At 38.7% G+C, this 21863-nt stretch overlaps 1 protein-coding gene across 1 annotated transcript; it reads left to right on the plus strand.

Moving 5' to 3' along the window:
• Nucleotides 1-6720: 6720 nt before the first annotated feature.
• Nucleotides 6721-20979, plus strand: LOC128684643 (probable G-protein coupled receptor No18). The gene is made up of 2 exons (XM_070103421.1): nt 6721-6879; nt 18729-20979. The coding sequence occupies exon 2, from the start codon at nt 18984-18986 to the stop codon at nt 20196-20198; it is 1215 nt and encodes a 404-aa protein (XP_069959522.1). The 5' UTR covers nt 6721-6879; nt 18729-18983; the 3' UTR covers nt 20199-20979.
• The last annotated feature ends 884 nt before the right edge of the window (nt 20980-21863 follow it).

Consider the following 21863-nt stretch of genomic DNA (forward strand, 5'->3'; position numbering starts at 1 on the left):
TGCAGTCACTAGCAGGAGGAGCCAAGTGCAATCGCTAGCAGGAGGAGCCAAGTGCAGTCACTAGCAGGAGGAGCCAAGTGCAGTCACTAGCAAGAGGAGTCAAGTGCAGTCACTAGCAGGAGGAGCCAAGTGCAGTCACTAGCAGGAGGAGCCAAGTGCAGTCACTAGCAGGAGGAGCAAAGTGCAGTCACTAGCAGGAGGAGCCAAGTGCAGTCACTAGCAGGAGGGCCAAGTGCAGTGACTAGCAGGAGGAGCCAAGTGCAGTCACTAGCAGGAGGGCCAAGTGCAGTCACTAGCAGGAGGAGCCAAGTGCAGTCACTAGCAGGAGGAGCCAAGTGCAGTCACTAGCAGGAGGAGCAAAGTGCGGTCACTAGCAGGAGGAACCAAGTGCAGTCACTAGTAGGAGGAGCCAAGTGCAGCCACTAGCAGGAGAAGCCAAGTGCAGTCACTAGCAGGAGGAGCCAAGTGCAATCGCTAGCAGGAGGAGCCAAGTGCAGTCACTAGCAGGAGGAGCCAAGTGCAGTCACTAGCAAGAGGAGTCAAGTGCAGTCACTAGCAGGAGGAGCCAAGTGCAGTCACTAGCAGGAGGAGCCAAGTGCAGTCACTAGCAGGAGGAGCAAAGTGCAGTCACTAGCAGGAGGAGCCAAGTGCAGTCACTAGCAGGAGGGCCAAGTGCAGTCAGTAGCAGGAGGAGCCAAGTGCAGTCACTAGCAGGAGGAGCCAAGTGCAGTCACTAGCAGGAGGAGCAAAGTGCGGTCACTAGCAGGAGGAACCAAGTGCAGTCACTAGTAGGAGGAGCCAAGTGCAGCCACTAGCAGGAGAAGCCAAGTGCAGTCACTAGCAGGAGGAGCCAAGTGCAATCGCTAGCAGGAGGAGCCAAGTGCAGTCACTAGCAGGAGGAGCCAAGTGCAGTCACTAGCAAGAGGAGTCAAGTGCAGCCACTAGCAGGAGGAGCCAAGTGCAGTCACTAGCAGGAGGAGCCAAGTGCAGTCACTAGCAGGAGGAGCAAAGTGCAGTCACTAGCAGGAGGAGCCAAGTGCAGTCACTAGCAGGAGGAGCCAAGTGCAGTCACTAGCAGGAGGAGCCAAGTGCAGTCACTAGCAGGAGGGCCAAGTGCAGTCACTAGCAGGAGGAGCCAAGTGCAGTCACTAGCAGGAGGAGCCAAGTGCAGTCGATAATCCCAGCTCTTAGAGTTTACATTTTTTAAGTCAGATATTGACCTTAGCTCTTTGGCAAGGATTAAATGCCCTAAAAGTGCCTTCATTCTTTAATCTTTAAAAATTTGTTGTGGAGAATCACTAAAACGGATGAATAGTCATTTAAATGCAAAGAAAAATTATGGTTGATTACTCGATATGTTCAGACAATAATTAAGCCAGTTACTTGGTATTGTAAACAATATGGAAACACCGCCAAGCAAAACTTGCTTAAGTCTGTCAAAGTCAGATGTAAATATAGTCATATATTTAATATTTAGATTAATTATTCTACACAGATCAATAATAATTGCTAACTTCAAACTCTGGAAAATGTTGTTTTTCGCAGAGTTAATGGGCTGAACAATTTTGAATATGTGGCACCTGCACATGCTAATTGTTAATAGAATTTGCTCCTAGTTACCGTACAGCATCTGTGACAATATAAAGACGATCAAATGAAGTCTTTTCAGGTTATAAACTGAATTTAAACCGAAAAGTGGGATGGGGAAAAATACAAAAATTTGACAACCTCTTAAGAGTCCCCGTTCAGGGATATCCAATGCTACTACTGCTGCTACTACTACTACTACTACTAATACTAATAATAATAATAATCAAATATCCCACACATAAGAAAGGGAGGCTTATGACGACGTTTCGGTTCTACTTGGACCATTTACAAGTCACTTGTAAATGGTCCGAGTCGGACCAAAACGTCGTCGTAAGCTCCCCTCTCCTATGTGCAAGCTATTTGTTTATTGTTCCAATCATTGTATTGTACCTTTTTGTTCTTCATCAGCAACAACAACAACAAAAACAACAATAACGATATTATTACTATTATTATTATTATTATTAATAATAATAATAATAACTCGAGGTAAAACTGCTTGTGTGAGAAAGTCTGGTTCCCCTCACAGCTGGAGGCAAGATTGACAAACTTTAAATCATATATACTATGCAGATTTAATTATGAAACTTTGTTAAGGAGTCGCTATTCTAAAGAAACTTTATTGGAATAATTTTGTGTGGAAAGTTTGGAAAAAATTACTCAAGACTTGTCTTTTCAGTCTTCCTCCGTCCCAGGTGTTGAAGACTTTAGACTACGACTGATTAAGCAGTCAACTCATTTGGTTAATGAGGCAACTTAAGAGGAGGGTGTTATAGCTGCTCATTCCAAGAGGTTAGCCCAGTCAGCTCACTAGTCATATAGAGGCTACTCCAGTGGATTAATCTGTCAACTTAGTTGTCTTATAGGGTGTGTCAACTCGTTTCAACTCGCCTGTTTTATGCTACATAATTCAAGAAATTGGCCAGTCAGTTGACTGGTCACTTTCACGGATAGACTTTTTACTTTATATTTTACAGGTCCCTCAAGGTGAATATTTCTATAATGAATAAAATTAAATTTAATAATTTTGCTGTCTGCATAAGTGGAAATGTAAAAAAAAAACAGATTTTTTTATGAAATGTTTGGCTCAATTAAAATTTACAGACTAATTTGGTCATTTTTTCCTAATTATGTCTGAAATTTCTAGACTTTGCACACTTCATTAATGAAATGCATCGTCTGACTAATGTTCATTGGAAGGTCTGAAAGCGGCTTAATAAGACTAATAACAAAATTAAGTCTTTCATTATTTTTCAGATTATTTTCTGCTTCAACAACATCATGTGTTGTCAAATGTTGTGTTGTAATGTAACATTTATCATAATCCCCCGACATATTATTATTATTATTATTATCATAACTAAACGCTAAACCCATAATGGTCGTACACATCTGCAATCCCCGACCCAGAAATTAAAAAAAAAAAAAAATTAAGAGCCTGAAAATGAGAAAAATATCTATCACGGAAGAATTGAGAAAGGCGTAATAGGTCTCTGTAATTTTTGTCATTATGAGGCCTGGTCACAGACCGGGCCACAGGGGCGTTGACCCCCGGATCTCTCTCTCCAGGTAAAACACCAGGTATGAGTTGAATTATTGTTATAATCAGCACAAAGTGCTAAACCCACCAGGGTCACACTGCGTATGAAGTTGAAACACACCAGTGTGACTCTAAAGTTAAACATAAATGAACCTGAAGCGGTAAGGGTTATGCATTCCCGGGTTTATATTAAGTGGTTATACATGGCCAGGTGGATATCAAGTGGTTATGCACACCCGATTTATTAAATATTTAAAGGACTTAAAAAAATGTCCTTGATTCTTGTTTGGTTGAATTAATTACTAGGTTTAAAGCCTATCGACTGCACAAAGATCATTAAGGCTGCTCGTCACCTGTCCATCACCAGTTAATCCTGGATAATTTAATTGGTAAAATGAGAATTAAGGAAGACATTGTATTTACAGGGACACACTCCTCTGGGTGCATATACAGAGATGTATACCTCTAAATGTATTAACACTGAGATAAGCACTCCTCTCGGTGTATGTATACATATAGACATACCCCTCTTGGTGTATATATAAGAGATACTCATCACGGAGTATTTTAATGCAGACAAGTACGTAGTACCTTCTCCAAATCGGCCAGATTCCAGATGGGATCTGGTCGAGTGGAGAAGATACTACGTACTTCGATGTGGAGTGTGTAGCTTCGAATCATGCTGTGAAATGATATATATATATATATATATATATATATATATATATATATATATATATATATATATATATATATATATATATATATATATATATATATATATAATAGTGAAATTCTAAGCGTTTTCGTGATTTCTAATAATAACAACAGGACAGCAGAAGGCTTATGATGGTGAAATGTCACCTTCCATATAACCTTTCACCTTACTCAGCAGGTGTAAGGTTATTCTTAGGTGTGTGGGAGGAAGGTCTGAACAGTCACGTTACGTTGTTATGGTAGGAAGTCCTCAGCAAACATTTCTCGTAGGTGTGGGTGCAAGTCACTAACACGTGACGCGGGTGCATGACGTTTGTGTGGAAGGTCCAACACTCAGGTCATGTGGGTGTGGAAGGAAGGTTCAACACTCAGGTCATGTGGGTGTGGAAGGAAAGTCCAACACTCAGGTCATGTGGGTGTGGAAGGTCCAACACTCAGGTCATGTGGGTGTGGAAGGAAGGTTCAACACTCAGGTCATGCGGGTGTGGAAGGAAAGTCCAACACTCAGGTCATGTGGGTGTGGAAGGTCCAACACTCAGGTCATGTGGGTGTGGAAGGAAGGTCCAACACTCAGGTCATGTTGGTGTGGAAGGAAGACAACAAACACGTAACAGAGGTGTGGGAGGAATGGTCCAAGAATAACATTACACATTAAGAATATTATTGACTGAAGACGAATATGTTAAGAGAAATTTACATCGCACATTAATTAAAAATATAAATTACGTTCATCTCACACTTCCTTAAACTTCAGTAAAGTCAGCAGCAGCTTACAAGCCAGATTTACATTACTCAGTTTTACACTACTCTGCAGTACATGCAATGATGATGATGGTGGTGATTAATAATAATAATAATTATAATAATAATAATAATAATAATAATAATAATAATAATAATAATAATAATAATAATAAATATAATAATAATAACAATAATTCTCTGTTTTTTTTCTTCCTGCGATAATGCAAGAATGCCTTATCAGGCTGGCTTCAAACTTTCAACACTGGCGTGTCCTACTATCTGGACCGTATATTTGCCAACTTAACAGTTTAATTTAAAAATTGTGTGGCCTGAACCTAGTTACGAAAGTGACCTACCACACCTTAAATGTGACCTCAACAACGCATAAGTGGCCAACGCATAACATTAATGAACCCAGCACCACGTAAGTGGCCACATAATTTCATAAGTGACCCTAGCACCACTTAACTGACTCCAGCACCCCTTAAGTGACCCCAGCACCACTTAAGTGATCACAGCATTTGATAATTAACTCTTGCCATCACCTCCAGTCATTATCTCATCGGAGCTCCCGATCTTCCTTAAATTAATCGTTTTTAATTACCAGAGTTCTTGAGTGTTATCCCCAATCTTGGTATTCCAGTCTCTGTATGTCTTTCTTCGTATACCGATGTCATTATTCCAGTCTCAGATCTGTATTTTCTCTTTTACAATCTCTTTTTTCCAGTCTCTCTGTCTCGGTCTCCATTAGCTAATCTATGCTATGCCAATCCCTCTATTCCAGTCTCTAATCTCTCTATTCCAATCTTTAATCTCTATTTCATTCTCCAATCTTTGTATTCCAATCTCCAGTCCCCTGTTTCAGAATTTCTATATTACAATGAAGTTATCGTAATATCTGGATTCCAATCTTGATATGTTCATCTCTGTATTTTAGTTTCTGTGCATACCAGACTGTCAGTTTCTGTGTTCAAAACTCTGTATTTTAAACTTTGTGTTGCAAATTCAAATAGCATCGTCAGAATATTTGTTTTGTAAGCAAATACCAACCATGAACTACTTTTTCTTGAAGAAGAAAAAGAAGAAGAGAGTATTGCTTAATTTTTAAGTCGGTTTACTCAGCAGGAGAAACATCAATAAAAGAAAAAAACGCAAAGCCGTAATGACAATTTTAGCCGAGAAAAGAAAGAGCAGACTTCTTCATAATAAGAAGGGGAGAACAGTTTACCGGTAGTAACAGCTTTTATCCTAAGGTTTAAAACTCATTTCAAAGTCTAGCACTAGGATATGCTACTGCGATCCATCCCTTCCCCCGGATGCTACCTACCTCAGGTGACTAACGCTCAGGTACCTATCTGGAGAATTTGCTCAGTTATAGAGAAATATAGCATATAAGTATTTCGTCAATTATAATTAGAGAAATTACAAGAATAGACCCCCAAATTCGTGCACATTTCCTGACCATTTCCTCTCCTATAGAGAAGAAAGTGCAAGACATCACCCAGTACATTTTTCAAGAGTATTTCCTCAATCATAGGGCTTACAAGAATAGACCCCCAACCCCATCTTCGTACACGTTTCCTGAGCATTTGGTGTTCCTCTAACATATTTGTGGACAGACACACGAATATATACAGAACTAACCATAATTTGGTCAATGTTTCCCTCGAAGTAGAACTTTTACATGTCATATTATAAAAATTCATTATTAATAGCGAAACGTGCAAGTAATGACTAGTAATGTATTATTATTCCAATGAACACATTTGTAGAGCAACTCAGTGAAGAAGATCCAGAAAGCAATTCTTTAACAAGCAGCTAAAACTGGTCATTATTCCCCATATACTATCATTCACAATCTTACAGACTACTGCTGTATTTTGTAACCGACGACTATTTTATTACTATCTTAACTACATGGTAGTTAATCATGACTAAGTACTACTTCATAGCCAACTACTGCTTTATAACTACTACTACTTCTTAACTGACTACCGTTTCATCAGAAATCACTACAATATAAGTTTTCACAAGCTCATGAAAAAATCAGAAACGTAACATATCTTCAACATAAAAAATACGATCTGGTTACCCGAGGCGAGGTGCGTGCCAGTTACCCTCAAATGCAGCTCAGAAGCAGGTGCCTGACAACCTCACTGGAAAAACCTAATATTACCTGTATTAGTAGCATTGGTGTCTGATTGGTAGCCGAGCGTAGCGCTGTTATAGTTTGTAATCAGCGTCAAGAAGTGAACAGCTCGGAAAAAGGTCCAGTTCGTGATATTGGGGTAAGCTTAGGATATCATGTTACGTTGAAATTCACGGGATTTGTGAAGGATTAAAGCGGTGTGTGATCATTCAGCGTGTGGACAGGTGGCGGCTCGATCCTCCGTCAGGTGAGATACTCTGCCGAACTGCACTTATGTGAAAGAAAAAACAATTACACTTGAGAATAATACGAATACTTAGTGAATTGTGTTTGACAACTTTGTGTTTATGATGCTTGGTATGACCAAAGGAAACATTATTTTGTGTTGTTTACTGAAGCCATCGAAAATATTTGGGACGTCAGGTAAAAATTTAGATTTTATTAGTCGAAAAAAATAATTAGCCCGTTGGTGTGTTTATGTAATTATTTCACCAAGTTAATGTAAAATAATGTTAAATACAATAGTTTGTTTATACGTTGAAGGAGGCATACATGCAGACAGAAACAGGATACTAATTGAGCTTTATATATTGATATTGGTGTGAGATCCTCATCAGTGAGATGAGGATCCCGGACCGAGATGAAAATATACAGATCAATTTTTTGGGGGGAGTTTTTGTCTGCATGTTGGTTTCCTTCTATCACTGACATATATTCACGACGCTTTGATGCTCCATCATCTGATGGCACGTTTGTTGAATATATTGTGCGTCTTGGTGAAGCGTGCTGCTAAATACATGCTGATATACCTGTTGCTACACACCAAGGTGACAACTGTACATCAATAATAAAAAAACATCTTAATCCACAAAATTTGAAAACACACTGTCGGTGTTTACACAGACTGAGAGAGACATCTCTAAATATATTTCCTCTGTGTCAATAACTGGCAAAACTTCGACATGATAATTCTAACTGGGTTTCTATTTCTAACTGAACATGTACTAACATTTGTCTATATGCCTCCCAAAATATTCAAACAGGCAGAAATTGATAAATGGTAGAAATTAATAAAAAAAATACGTGCTTTTATGGTGCTTCCCATATTGGAGTTCCATGGTTTCTCTTTACTGGTTATTTGTGTGGGAACGAGTCTTGGCTCCTGTCTGCGCCACTTAACTTCGGAGATTGGCATTACAGGTTTCTGACCTCGTGAGCCTTATCGTACCCTGTCTTGAAACTTCACATCAAGTTTATTTTCAAGAGTTTCACATCAACACGTATTCCAACCAATATTTTTCAGGATTTGTTTCTGTTAATCTTAGACCTCGAGGAGATACGTGGGACAGGATTTGTTACCCATACATTCATTTGTGAGACAGGATTTATTTATAAATTCATGTCGGCGGGCTCTTAAGAGTCGAATATTTTTTATGAATTGTTATTAGTGTTCTTATTATTATAGAAAGCATTAAAATCCATAGGAGTCATAGAACACCTGAAAAAAGAGGCAATAAATAATGTTAGTCCGAGAAAGAAAATTGTTGTTCCAATTCCCTGGATGAAGAGCTTTTGATCAAGATACTCCCTTGTTCCTTGAAAGAGGTGTGTCTGCTGCACTCCTCTCTCACATTCCTGGAAGACTAATTTCTCAAGAGAAATTCTCCTTTCTCGTCTTCGTTTGATTAAACTGCAGCTGGCCCAGTGGTTTAAGCACTGGCCTCAAGTTTTACGACTCATTTGCCACGGGTTCTAACCCCACCCTTACCCTTGTTTCTTTGACACATCTCTTATCGAATCTTATTGTTCTTTAACTCTCATCTTTTGCCTTGTATGTATATCATAATGTTAAAAATACATACAACTTAGGTTAAATTTTCCCATCACTGTAATATTGTAAAGTGCTGCATTTCTGTTTGAAATTATGTATTTGTTTATTTGTAGCTTCAGGATCAGAGCCAAGTTGTTGTTTTCCCAACTCAATAATTTCTTCATATAATTTTTGTTTTTAAATTTCCAATAACAACACTTCAACCTCTCTTAAATAATTCACTGTGTGTGTGTGTGTGTGTGTGTGTGTGTGTGTGTGTGTGTGTGTGTGTGTGTGTGTGTGTGTGTGTGTGCATGCTTGTGAATGACCTCATATACACAAGAGAGAGAGAGAGGGGGGGGGGGAAGTCACATATGAATATTCAGGCATTCATAGGACAGTGCCAGTTAGTGACGAAACAGTAATATGACAGTGTCAGAAGGCCAGTACTACTTGCTTCATGAACAAAGGTAGTGCAACAATTTCCGCTGGTATTTCCGAGCCGGACGATATCTGACCACGTGAACAAAACTCGTGTAAACATCCGGCTCCAGATGACGAACCATCCTGCTGACGTCGCACTCAGACCAGTTCAACAGAGGAGAAAGATGTAACTGCCACTGCCTGACAGTGGGATTAGATCCCACCTATTCCTGAAGGTCTTAACAATCGGTCATTACGATTTTCTGTACCAGCTATCGGTTGCAATGTATCTTATGTGGCATGGCTCGACTGGTAAAATAATAGCAGGTGGGAGGTAGGAGGCAGACATGTGGGAGGCAGGTATTCAGGTATTGCACCCAGGGAATCAGAGAGATTTCCACACCATTAGCTGAGAGTCTACTAATGCAACTAAGACATTTAACTGTCGCAGTATAAATAATTATTCCCATTAGCGATAAAATATCTTACATGAGACAACACAATCTTCTTTTATAGAAGCATTTATGTTAATTATACTGATGCCACATAATACTGTTTAAAGAAAGTCTGTGTTCATAAATACTGATATTTATGTATGTAAAACGTGTCTAATTGTATCTAGCATTATGGGGAAGCTCTTCCCAAGGTATACAAGTGAAGACAAAACGTTCCCCTCATTGGAAAAAATTCCTGTCTATGGGTCAGCCTACCTTGGAAGGAGACGGTTGTTATGACAAATACAATGGTTATATATGTACAATTTTTAACTTCATATATTCTAACTTTTCTTAAGTCAGGTGTCGTACATTACCTTATCCCAACTAAATGTACGTAAAACTAGCTTTTGTTTATTTGGTGCATTCACATTTTGAGTTTTTTTTTAACGTGCCAGTACGTTGTTTCTACGTATGCCAATAGCTTCTTTTTGTACGTGTACTTGTAGGCTCTTTGTGTACGTGTACTAGTAGACTCTGTGTACGTACGCTAGTAGTCTCTGTGTACGTACGCCAGAAGTCTCTCTGTGTACATGCTTATGCTACTTACTGTTTCTGGGTAAGGTAAGAAATTGTTCCTGGCGGATACCACACCTCAAAGATTAAGAAAAAATATCTCGCTATGTCGCGAGGGTTTCAAAGTTCGTTGGGCATTCTGTAGTAAAAGTAAATATACCATTTTTCATTAAGGATTTGTGTATTTTAAAACTGAATATTTTACTGTCAGATCATATAAAAAAACAAACAAGTATTTAACCCACCGGAACCTTTTCCAGTCGAATTATTTTGGCTATTGTATGTAGTGTGTATTGTGAGAACAGTGGCTATTAATGATGTAGCAATGAAATTTAACTATATTCCTTTGTTTTAATAAAGAACACATGACTAGGCTAGAGTATACTATTTGCTGAGGTTTTCAGCGGCCACTGATTTTTAAATATAACATTTTATTTATGAATAAGATAGCGTAACTCGTATACTATATCTTATTTACATACTATTGATATATTCTACCACTTTCTGATTTATAAACCGGACTTCATCATAAACAGTATGGTGATTCTGACAACATGTGTAAAAAGACATTTGTGTGCAATTCAGATATTTATTTAAGGAAACATCCTGGCCTATGCACAGGAGTCCATATTCACAATACTGAGATATTTTCCTCAGTGTCCATGAGACCGAATTTAATTAATCGTTCGCTTTATTACGACTATCAAACACTGGCCTTGATGAGCTCAGTTTTAGGACGCAGTTTTAGCGTCTCAACTCGATTAGGAAGTGAGATTCCCCCCCCATAAAAATGCATTAAATAAAAGAACGTGTACGTCTCTTAAAGAACTCTCTAGGAGTGCTCACCCCTCACTGTTTCAGCTAGTGAATTTGAACGTTTTCATGAGGAAACTGGGACACCACTCGTTACGAGAACTGGAACACCACTTGTTACAAGAACGAGATTGAGGATACTGGAACACCACTTGTTACAAGAACCAGATTAACCGGTGCTGTGCTGGATACGCAGGCCTGATACAAATCCGTACTGCCGACAGTATTGAAAAGACAACAGCGCATATAAAGATAAAACACACATTATGGATTATGTCTTAATCAAATACCATTATATAACCATGGCTGGAAAAAAATATTGATACGAGTGTAACAGCTGGGTATAACTGAACAATGGACTAGGCAGACTTCTAGTGGAAAAAGGTCATTGACTGTGGTGACTCATTTAGTATGACGTTTCCTCGGCAACTGAACTTAAATAGTTATGGTAATTGATAGAGTTTTGTCCTTATTGAATCGTAGTAATAAAAGTTTCGCTGTAGACGTTGTATCTTTCTCAAATTTCACCATCCCGTGTTTTTTTTTTTTCAAATCAAGAGATTGTTAACGGGAGGCAGTGACAGATGAGATGATTCCAGTAATGGAAACAGTGGAAGAGGTAGAGAGGTAATATTGAGGTGCTCAATCCCTCAGTCTCGGTAGAAGATCAGTCCCTTAGCTAATGGACTGATCACCTTCAATCGAGGCTGAAGGCCCGAACATCTTCTATCAAGACTGAGGGACTGAACACCTCAAAAGTTTCGTCTCCACTGTTGAAATCACCTTTATATTCGACCGAAGAAGTCTGCTGTACAGGCGAAACGCTTCGGAAATAAAGATACCCCAAGTTATCTTTATTGCCGTTATATAATATCATCGAATTGATGGTATTATATAACGTCAATAAGAGGAAATGGAAGATCGAGCCTCCACGGCTATGAAACCTGAGAACAACAAACTAACGTTTCCTTTCCTTTAAGAAGCCACACACCCACTTGGTATTTCCCCTCGACAGTGTTATCAGAGATTGTAATACTTCTAGACAGCAGGTGAAGCAGTCAGTAACAGCAGGTGAAGCAGTCAGTAGCCTTCTTACGTTGTATGTTAAATTATACAAAAATTATTTCGTTAATTCTTCTGTCCATTCTCAGATCAGGTCTCCAGGAGGAGGAAAATTTTTTAATAATACTTGAAGCAGCAGCAATAGCAGCAATTAATTATTTTTATTTTTATTAATATTTTTAATTTAATTTTTAATTTTATTTTTAATTTTATTAATATTTTTAATTTTTTAATTTTATTAATATTTTTAATTTTATTATTTATAATTTTATTTTTCATTTTATTAATATTTTCAATTTAATTTTTAATTTTAATTTTAATTTTATTAATATTTTTAATTTAATTATTTTTAATTTTATTAATATTTTTAATTTTATTATTTTTAATTTTATTTTTCATTTTATTAATATTTTTAATTTAATTTTAAATTTTATTTTTCATTTTATTAATATTTTTAATTTAATTATTTTTAATTTTATTAATATTTTTAATTTTATTATTTTTAATTTTATTTTTCATTTTATTAATATTTTTAATTTAATTTTTAATTTTATTTTTAATTTTATTAGGGGTTCACACAGCGCCACTCAAAGCATAAAATTTTAACATAATCAGTTAAAAAAAGGTTTGATTAATAATTTTAAATTTTTACAATGTTTCAGAGGTTTTTGCAGTTTTCTAGCATTTTTTAAACATCAAAGTGATTTAAGATTTCATTATTTTGCAAAACTCTTTTGCTGGTCATGGAAAAATTAGTGTCTATCAAAATTCGAGTGCAAATACACTTCTGGGTTGATTCTACTGTGACGCAATGGAAGTTATTACCTCCTCCAGTATTCTACTCTACTGCAAGGCTGGAGAAGGAGTACCTAACTCCTCCACTCCAGTACGAGGCTGGTGGAATTAGTAGCCCCACTTCGCTATGAGGCTGGTGGAATTAGTACCCCCACTTCACTATGAGGCTGGTGGAATTAGTATCCCCCACTTCACTATGAGGCTGGTGGAATTAGTACCCCCACTTCGCTATGAGGCTGGTGGAATTAGTATCCCCCACTTCACTATGAGGCTGGTGGAATTAGTATCCCCCACTTCACTATGAGGCTGGTGGAATTAGTATCCCCCACTTCACTATGAGGCTGATGGAATTAGTATCCCCCACTTCACTATGAGGCTGGTGGAATTAGTATCCCCCACTTCACTATGAGGCTGATGGAATTAGTATCCCCCACTTCACTATGAGGCTGGTGGAATTAGTACCCCACTTCACTATGAGGCTGATGGAATTAGTACCCCCACTTCACTATGAGACTGATGGAATTAGTATCCCCCACTTCACTATGAGGCTGGTGGAATTAGTACCCCCACTTCACTATGAGGCTGGTGGAATTAGTACCCCACTTAACTATGAGGCTGATGGAATTAGTACCCCCACTTCACTATGAGGCTGGTGGAATTAGTACCCCCACTTCACTATGAGGCTGGTGGAATTAGTACCCCCCCCTTCACTATGAGACTGATGGAATTAGTACCCCCACTTCACTATGAGGCTGGTGGAATTAGTATCCCCCACTTCACTATGAGGCTGATGGAATTAGTATCCCCCACTTCACTATGAGGCTGGTGGAATTAGTACCCCACTTCACTATGAGGCTGATGGAATTAGTACCCCCACTTCACTATGAGACTGATGGAATTAGTATCCCCCACTTCACTATGAGGCTGGTGGAATTAGTACCCCCACTTCACTATGAGGCTGGTGGAATTAGTACCCCACTTAACTATGAGGCTGATGGAATTAGTACCCCCACTTCACTATGAGGCTGGTGGAATTAGTACCCCCACTTCACTATGAGGCTGGTGGAATTAGTACCCCCCACTTCACTATGAGACTGATGGAATTAGTACCCCCACTTCACTATGAGGCTGGTGGAATTAGTTCCCCCACTTCACTATGAGGCTGGTGGAATTAATACCCCCCACTTCACTATGAGACTGATGGAATTAGTACCCCCCACTTCACTATGAGGCTGGTGGAAGTAGTACCCCCACTTCACTATGAGGCTGGTGGAAGTAGTACCCCCACTTCATTTTGAGACTGATGGAATTAGTACCCCCACTTCACTATGAGGCTGGTGGAATTAGTACCCCAACTTCACTATGAGGCTGGTGGAAGTAGTACCCCCACTTCACTATGAGGCTGGTGGAATTAGTACCCCCCACTTCACTATGAGGCTGGTGGAATTAATACCCCCACTTCACTATGAGGCTGGTGGAATTAGTACCCCCACTTCACTATGAGGCTGGTGGAATTAGTACCCCCCACTTCACTATGAGGCTGGTGGAATTAATACCCCAATTCACTATGAGGCTGGTGGAATTAATACCCCCCCTTCACTATGAGGCTGGTGGAATTAGTACCCCCACTTCACTATGAGGCTGGTGGAAGTAGTACCCCCACTTCACTATGAGGCTGGTGGAAGTAGTACCCCCCACTTCACTATAAGACTGATGGAATTAGTACCCCCACTTCACTATGAGGCTGGTGGAATTAGTACCCCCACTTCACTATGAGGCTGGTGGAATTAGTACCCCCCACTTCATTATGAGGCTGGTGGAAGTAGTACCCCCCACTTCACTATAAGACTGATGGAATTAGTACCCCCACTTCACTATGAGGCTGGTGGAATTAGTACCCCCACTTCACTATGAGGCTGGTGGAATTAGTACCCCCCAATTCACTATGAGGCTGATGGAATTAGTACTTCCACTTCACTATGAGGCTGGTGGAAGTAGTACCCCCACTTCTCTATGAGGCTGGTGGAATTAGTACCCCCCAGTTCACTATGAGGCTGGTGGAATTAGTACCCCCACTTCACTATGAGGCTGGTGGAATTACTACCCCACACTTCACTGTGAGGCTGGTGGAATTAGTACCCCCACTTCACTATGAGGCTGATGGAATTAGTACCCCCACTTCACTATGAGGCTGGTGGAAGTAGTACCCCCACTTCACTATGAGGCTGGTGGAATTAGTACCCCCCATTTCACTATGAGGCTTGTGGAATTAGTACCCCCACTTCACTATGAGGCTGGTGGAATTAGTACCCCACTTCACTATGAGGCTGATGGAATTAGTCCCCCTCTTCACTATGAGGCTGGTGGAATTAGGACCCCCACTTCACTATGAGGCTGTTGGAATTAGTACCCCCACTTCACTATGAGGCTGGTGGAATTAGTACCACCACTTCACTATGAGGCTGGTGGAATTAGTACCTCCACTTCACTATGAGGCTTGTGGAATTAGTACCCCCACTTCACTATGAGGCTGGTGGAAGTAGTACCCCCACTTCACTATGAGGCTGGTGGAATTAGTACCCCCACTTCACTATGAGGCTGGTGGAATTAGTACCCACACTTCACTATGAGGCTGGTGGAATTAGTACCCCCACTTCACTATGAGGCTGGTGGAATTAGTACCCCCACTTCACTATGAGGCTGGTGGAATTAGTACCCCCCAATTCACTATGAGGCTGATGGAATTAGTACTTCCACTTCACTATGAGGCTGGTGGAAGTAGTACCCCCACTTCTCTATGAGGCTGGTGGAATTAGTACCCCCCAGTTCACTATGAGGCTGGTGGAATTAGTACCCCCACTTCACTATGAGGCTGGTGGAATTACTACCCCACACTTCACTGTGAGGCTGGTGGAATTAGTACCCCCACTTCACTATGAGGCTGATGGAATTAGTACCCCCACTTCACTATGAGGCTGGTGGAAGTAGTACCCCCACTTCACTATGAGGCTGGTGGAATTAGTACCCCCCATTTCACTATGAGGCTTGTGGAATTAGTACCCCCACTTCACTATGACGCTGGTGGAATTAGTACCCCACTTCACTATGAGGCTGATGGAATTAGTCCCCCTCTTCACTATGAGGCTGGTGGAATTAGGACCCCCACTTCACTATGAGGCTGTTGGAATTAGTACCCCCACTTCACTATGAGGCTGGTGGAATTAGTACCACCACTTCACTATGAGACTGGTGGAATTAGTACCTCCACTTCACTATGAGGCTTGTGGAATTAGTACCCCCACTTCACTATGAGGCTGGTGGAAGTAGTACCCCCACTTCACTATGAGGCTGGTGGAATTAGTACCCCCACTTCACTATGAGGCTGGTGGAATTAGTACCCACACTTCACTATGAGGCTGGTGGAATTAGTACCCCCACTTCACTATGAGGCTGGTGGAATTAGTACCCCCACTTCACTGTGAGGCTGGTGGAATTGGTACCCCCCACTCCTCCACTCAACACAGACAACAAGCACCAACACCATGATTCTCAGAAACACAAGCTGTCAGTAACAAACGGAATATCGATCTTTCACACACAACCACAAAAGTTAGACGCTTAACATATTAATTACTCAATGAACTCTAAAGTAAACCAGGTACGTGAAGACGCCTGTCCTGTTCGTGTTCTTGTCAAAATGAATCCGGATCCATTATCCCTGACGTCGTTCTTGTAATAATGGATGCGGATCCATTATACAAGACATTACCTTCCAAATTTCATGTTCCACTTTCCTCAAGACGGATGGTTACCTGGAGCTTAAAAGTAAAATAGAAAATATCTCAAGATCTTCGTATCTGCAACAGAATTTCTGAAAGGAAAAAAAAATGGAGATTCATTTTATGTCTTGATATAAAATATTCCTATTGTTTTATTAATTTAATATTTGTTATGATTTTTATTATCAGTAATTTTATTGGTAATAGCAGCAGCAGTAGTAGTAGTAGTAGTAGTACTAAAAGGGACATATCCCACTCTTCTACCAATGGCAATATTTGTAGCATTTGTGGTATTAGCAGCAGGAGTAGCAGTAGTGGTAGTGGCGGTAATAGTAGCAGCAGGTGCAGCAGCAAAAGTTGAAGAAGGGAAAGGAGGTTTTCCTCAAAGTAAGTAAACTATTTGCTCTCTGGAGCTGAAGCTAGAAAGCTTGGACTTAGAATTAGATCCTGATGTCTTAAATAATCTTTCAATTTCGACTCTTTTAGCGAACAAAGGATCTTTTAAAAAAGTATCCTCATGGGTATTTCACTCTAGCAGTGTTTTACTGAGCAAATTATTAGTTTAAAAAAAGTGTTCCCAGATGAAAACAAAAGGTGAGAGTTGGGTAGGTGTCTGACTGGCTTGGGTGGCCGTTCTTCATCGTTTGTTTTTTCTGTGGCCACTACTGTCTCGTTCATCACAGTCTTCATGGTATCCCTCTCTGGTTCATCACAGCCTTCATGGTATCCCTCACTGGTTCATCACAGCCTTCATGGTATCCCTCACTGGTTCATCACAGCCTTCATGGTATCCCTCCCTGGTTCATCACAGCCTTCATGGTATCCCTCTCTGGTTCATCACAGCCTTCATGGTATCCCTCCCTGGTTCATCACAGCTTCCATAGTATCTTCCTCCTCTTGTTATTATTATTATTATTATTATTATTATTATTATTATTATTATTATTATTATTACATACGAAGTAAAATATGCTACGCTCGTAGGGTTATGGAGAGCAAAGGAAATGGGTAGTAATCAGATTATAAATATTACAGTTTACTAAACAGATGCGTGGTGCATTGTTATAAAATTGCTTGTGAGAGCAGAACATACAGAAGGAGAATGAAATAACTTGAAACCATGCTTGAGATCCACTGATATGTCCGGGCTGGAAAGAAACATGACTTGTAAACCAGGCAACCCAGATTTCGAGGAGGATGTGGCCGAGTGGTGTAAAGCGTCACTTAGGGAAACTTGCCAGTCTCCCTATAGTAGGCTTGAATCTTATATATATATATATATATATATATATATATATATATATATATATATATATATATATATATATATATATATATATATATATATATATATATATTATATATGTGTGTGTGTGTGTCTTGCCGAATAGGTAAAACTTGCGATTTTGGCTTTAATAGTAAAGCTCTTCTTGTCGAATAAGGCAAGCGAAAATTTGTGTATGCAATAATTTCGCAAAAATCATTCTGAACCTAAAGAAAAAAAATATATTTCACTGCGTTTGTTTATTATTAAATTATTGTAAACTTATCTAAAATATATTTAGTTGGATGAGGGCAAATTAAATTGTGCTTGTTATAATACGATTAGGTAAGTTTTCTAAGGTGGTTTTGGTAGAAAATTATTATTTTTTTACATTAACATAAATGGAAAAATATATCTTTAAACGTATAAGAGAAAATTTTAGAAAGGACTTAATTTTAAATAAGTTCTTGCTAATTGACCAGTTTTACCTATTCGGCACGACATATGTATATTATTTCGATTGATAACATAAACTAGAGAAAAACTGAACTACAAGATTACTCATTAACGTCTGACTTCGAAGAAATGATAGATTTATAAGAATTTTTTCGTTCCTTGAAAGAACGTGAGTCTAACCAGAAACCAGAAGTGTCTAGCTCTCAGTTTAGAAAAAATAAGGCCACTACTAGGGTGTATTTCATATTTTTTCAATTCATATCTAGAGCGTTCACAAACTATTCTTCAGAAAAGTATTTGGGAAATGAAGGGAGAATTTTCACGGCCATGAGAGTGTAGTAGTATTAAAGCCTTTTATCTCAGAGGCAGAGAATAAGTTTGCATAACATGTTGTAAAATGTTTTATTAAGCCATAAGACTTTTACATGCATATATTAACCTACATTTTTTTCCTATTTGTTATCAAAATTCGCCCTGTGAGTGGAAGCTTTTGAAAAAAAAAAAAACATATATTAAAGTGTCTCTTTTTAAAAGCCATTTTCGTAAATATTTATAATATGTTTTACCGTTTTTCAGGTTGATGATCACTGAAGTCGTTCTTTCTTCACCATAATCTAAAGTTGACGAATAAAGATGTGGACTTTTCCAAAATTTTGTGTTGTCAGCTAAATGAGAAAAAGCCATCAAGAGGTATTAATTTCTTGCTTATGAGTCTCCCCAGAGAAGAAAGAATAATAGGAAACACACTGATGTACTCTATTGTTTTTACGAAAAGAAAACAGTTTACTCAGAAATTACCTTTAAGAAACAGCACATTCAGAAAAACTAAAGATGCCCGAGAGAAATGTATCGTTTATTACTGGTGACAGTAATGATGGTAATGAATATATAGTGAAACCCACCTGGGAGATGGTGTTGACGGTGGTGTCTCTGAGTCTTATCATCATCTTCACCATCGTCGGCAACGTCTTCGTCATCCTCTCTGTCTTCACGTATCGTCCGCTGAGAATAGTACAGAACTTCTTCATCGTGTCCTTGGCTGTGGCTGACTTGACAGTGGCAGTGTTTGTGCTGCCATTAAATGTCACCTACAGCATCATCGGCAAGTGGATAATGGGGAGGTACCTGTGCGAGATGTGGCTCACTTTCGACGTTATGTGCTGCACAGCATCCATCCTTAACCTGTGCGCCATCGCCCTGGACCGCTACTGGGCCATCACAGACCCCATCAACTACGCCCAGAAGCGCACGCTGAAGCGTGTGCTGATCATGATCGCTCTGGTGTGGACCATCAGCCTCGTTATATCCATTCCACCTCTCTTAGGCTGGAATGACTGGCCGGATGAATTTACCAAAGAAACCCCGTGTGCCCTTACACAGGAGGAAGGATTCGTCGTTTTTTCTTCATTTATATCATTTTACTGTCCTCTGATCTTTATGTTTGTAATGTACATAAAGATATTCACGGCCACAAGGCAGAGACTCAGAGAACGAGCCAAGGCCACCAAGATTAAAAAGTTGATATCTGGAAGAAACGAGAGAGTTACCACACTCATACATTCTGAATCAAAGATACACGGACACAGCAGCAGCCTCAGCAGGAGTGCAACACCTTGTTCAACAGTGTGTCAGTATGAAGTTGAAACATCACTCAGTGAACAGGAAAAATCTTGTCAGGTTAACAATAACGCTCCCACCAGCGGCTCTGCTGAAGCCACGAACCGTAAGAGCACTGGCAGCATTATCAGGAAGTTCATCGCTGACAAACAGAGAATATCACTGACCAAGGAGCGCCGTCTGGTGCGTACTCTCACCATCATTATGGGTTCCTTCGTCGTCTGCTGGCTTCCATTCTTCCTCATGTACATTATCCTTCCCTTCTGTCCAAAGTGCACCGTCCCCAGCGTAAAAGTCACCGACACAATAGAATGGTTGGGCTACGTCAACTCTGCATTGAACCCCGTCATCTACACTGTCTTTAACAAAGACTTCAGAACAGCTTTTTTCAGTATAGTAAAGTGCCAACCGCATATACTGTCTACTTAGTAATTAAACATAATGATCAGATACACGGCTTACTTTCTTTTAGGATATGAACCGTTTGGTTAGGTTAAGTGCAAAAGTCTGTCAACTTCACGAGGACTGTTAAGACTGCACATCACTTTTTAGACGGGTTGTGAGGTGTTATATATTCTTTTCTTTTATGTAAAATGGAAGGATTACGTAGGATCGAGCCACCGTCCCACTGTACTGATTGTTGTCACAAACACTGCACACTTTATGGTCACAAACACTGCACTGTTTTTGGTCACAAACATTGCACTGTTTGTGGTCACAAACACAGAGTCCACCAGACAGTTGTCACGAAAAGAGTTTAACACAATTATGGATACCTCTGATGCCTGACAATGTTCCTGTGTCCCTGATGGAAGTGTAAGCTTGCATTTGGAATTGTGTAATACGGGATTTCTCAAACAGTGCAGCCAGGGTACGTAATAATCTTTTATTAGCACTATATTTCTCTGTGTAGACCTACATCAAGTCATGACTAATAATGCTGTACACAAAGCTAAAAGTTGTTTTAATAAAAGTTCGTTCTACAACCCGTGGCTGACCTTCACTATGGCCGACAGTTCTCCACATCAGTCCAACAGTATGAACGTCCAACAGCATCATTGTAGATTCAGCAAGAGTTCTGTGAAAAACTTTTTAATGCCCATATGTAGTGTTCATCTTGTATTGTGAAATTTATGTTAGATAAAATTGTCGTTTTAATTATATATTCAGGGTGTTTTAAATCAGTGCTTTGAAACTGGGTCAATTTTGAAACTCCCTATATATATATATATATATATATATATATATATATATATATATATATATATATATATATATATGTGTGTGTGTGTGTGTGTGTGTGTGTGTGTGTGTGTGTGTGTGTGTGTGCAAAACAACCACCGCGAAAGAATAATGAAATTCCAAGCACTTTCGTGACTACTCACGTTATCAAGGAACAAGCATTGATAATGTGAGTAGTCACGAAAATGCTTGGAATTTCATTATTCTTTCACAGTGGTTGTTTTGTATATTCTGAAATCACTTGTTTACTGTGATCTTATTGCATATGTATTATATATATATATATATATATATATATATATATATATATATATATATATATATATATATATATGTATATATATATATATATATATATATAATATCGTGCCGAATAGGTAAAATAGGCATTTAGCAATAACTCATTTAAAATAAAGTTCTTTCTAAAATTTAAAGATATATATATATATATATATATATATATATATATATATATATATATATATATATATATATATATATATATACATATATATATACATATATGTCGTGCTGAATAAGTAAAACTTGCGATTTTGGCTTAAATAGCAACGCTTATTTGCCGAATAAGGCAAGCAAAAATTTGTGTATACAATAATTTCGCAAAAATCATTCTAAACCTGACGAAAAAATATATTTCATTATGTTTGCTTATTATTAAATTATTGTAAACTTATCTAAAATATATTTAGTTAAATTAGGGTAAATTAAATTGCGCTTGTTATAATAAGCTTAGGTAAGTTTTTTAAGATTCTTTGGGTGCAAAATTATTATTCTTTTACATTAACATAAATGAAAAAAATATATCTTTAAACATATAAGAGAAAATTTTAA

The sequence above is a fragment of the Cherax quadricarinatus genome, chromosome 5, assembly GCF_038502225.1.
Source record: "Cherax quadricarinatus isolate ZL_2023a chromosome 5, ASM3850222v1, whole genome shotgun sequence".
NCBI classification, from domain to species: Eukaryota; Metazoa; Arthropoda; class Malacostraca; order Decapoda; family Parastacidae; genus Cherax; species Cherax quadricarinatus.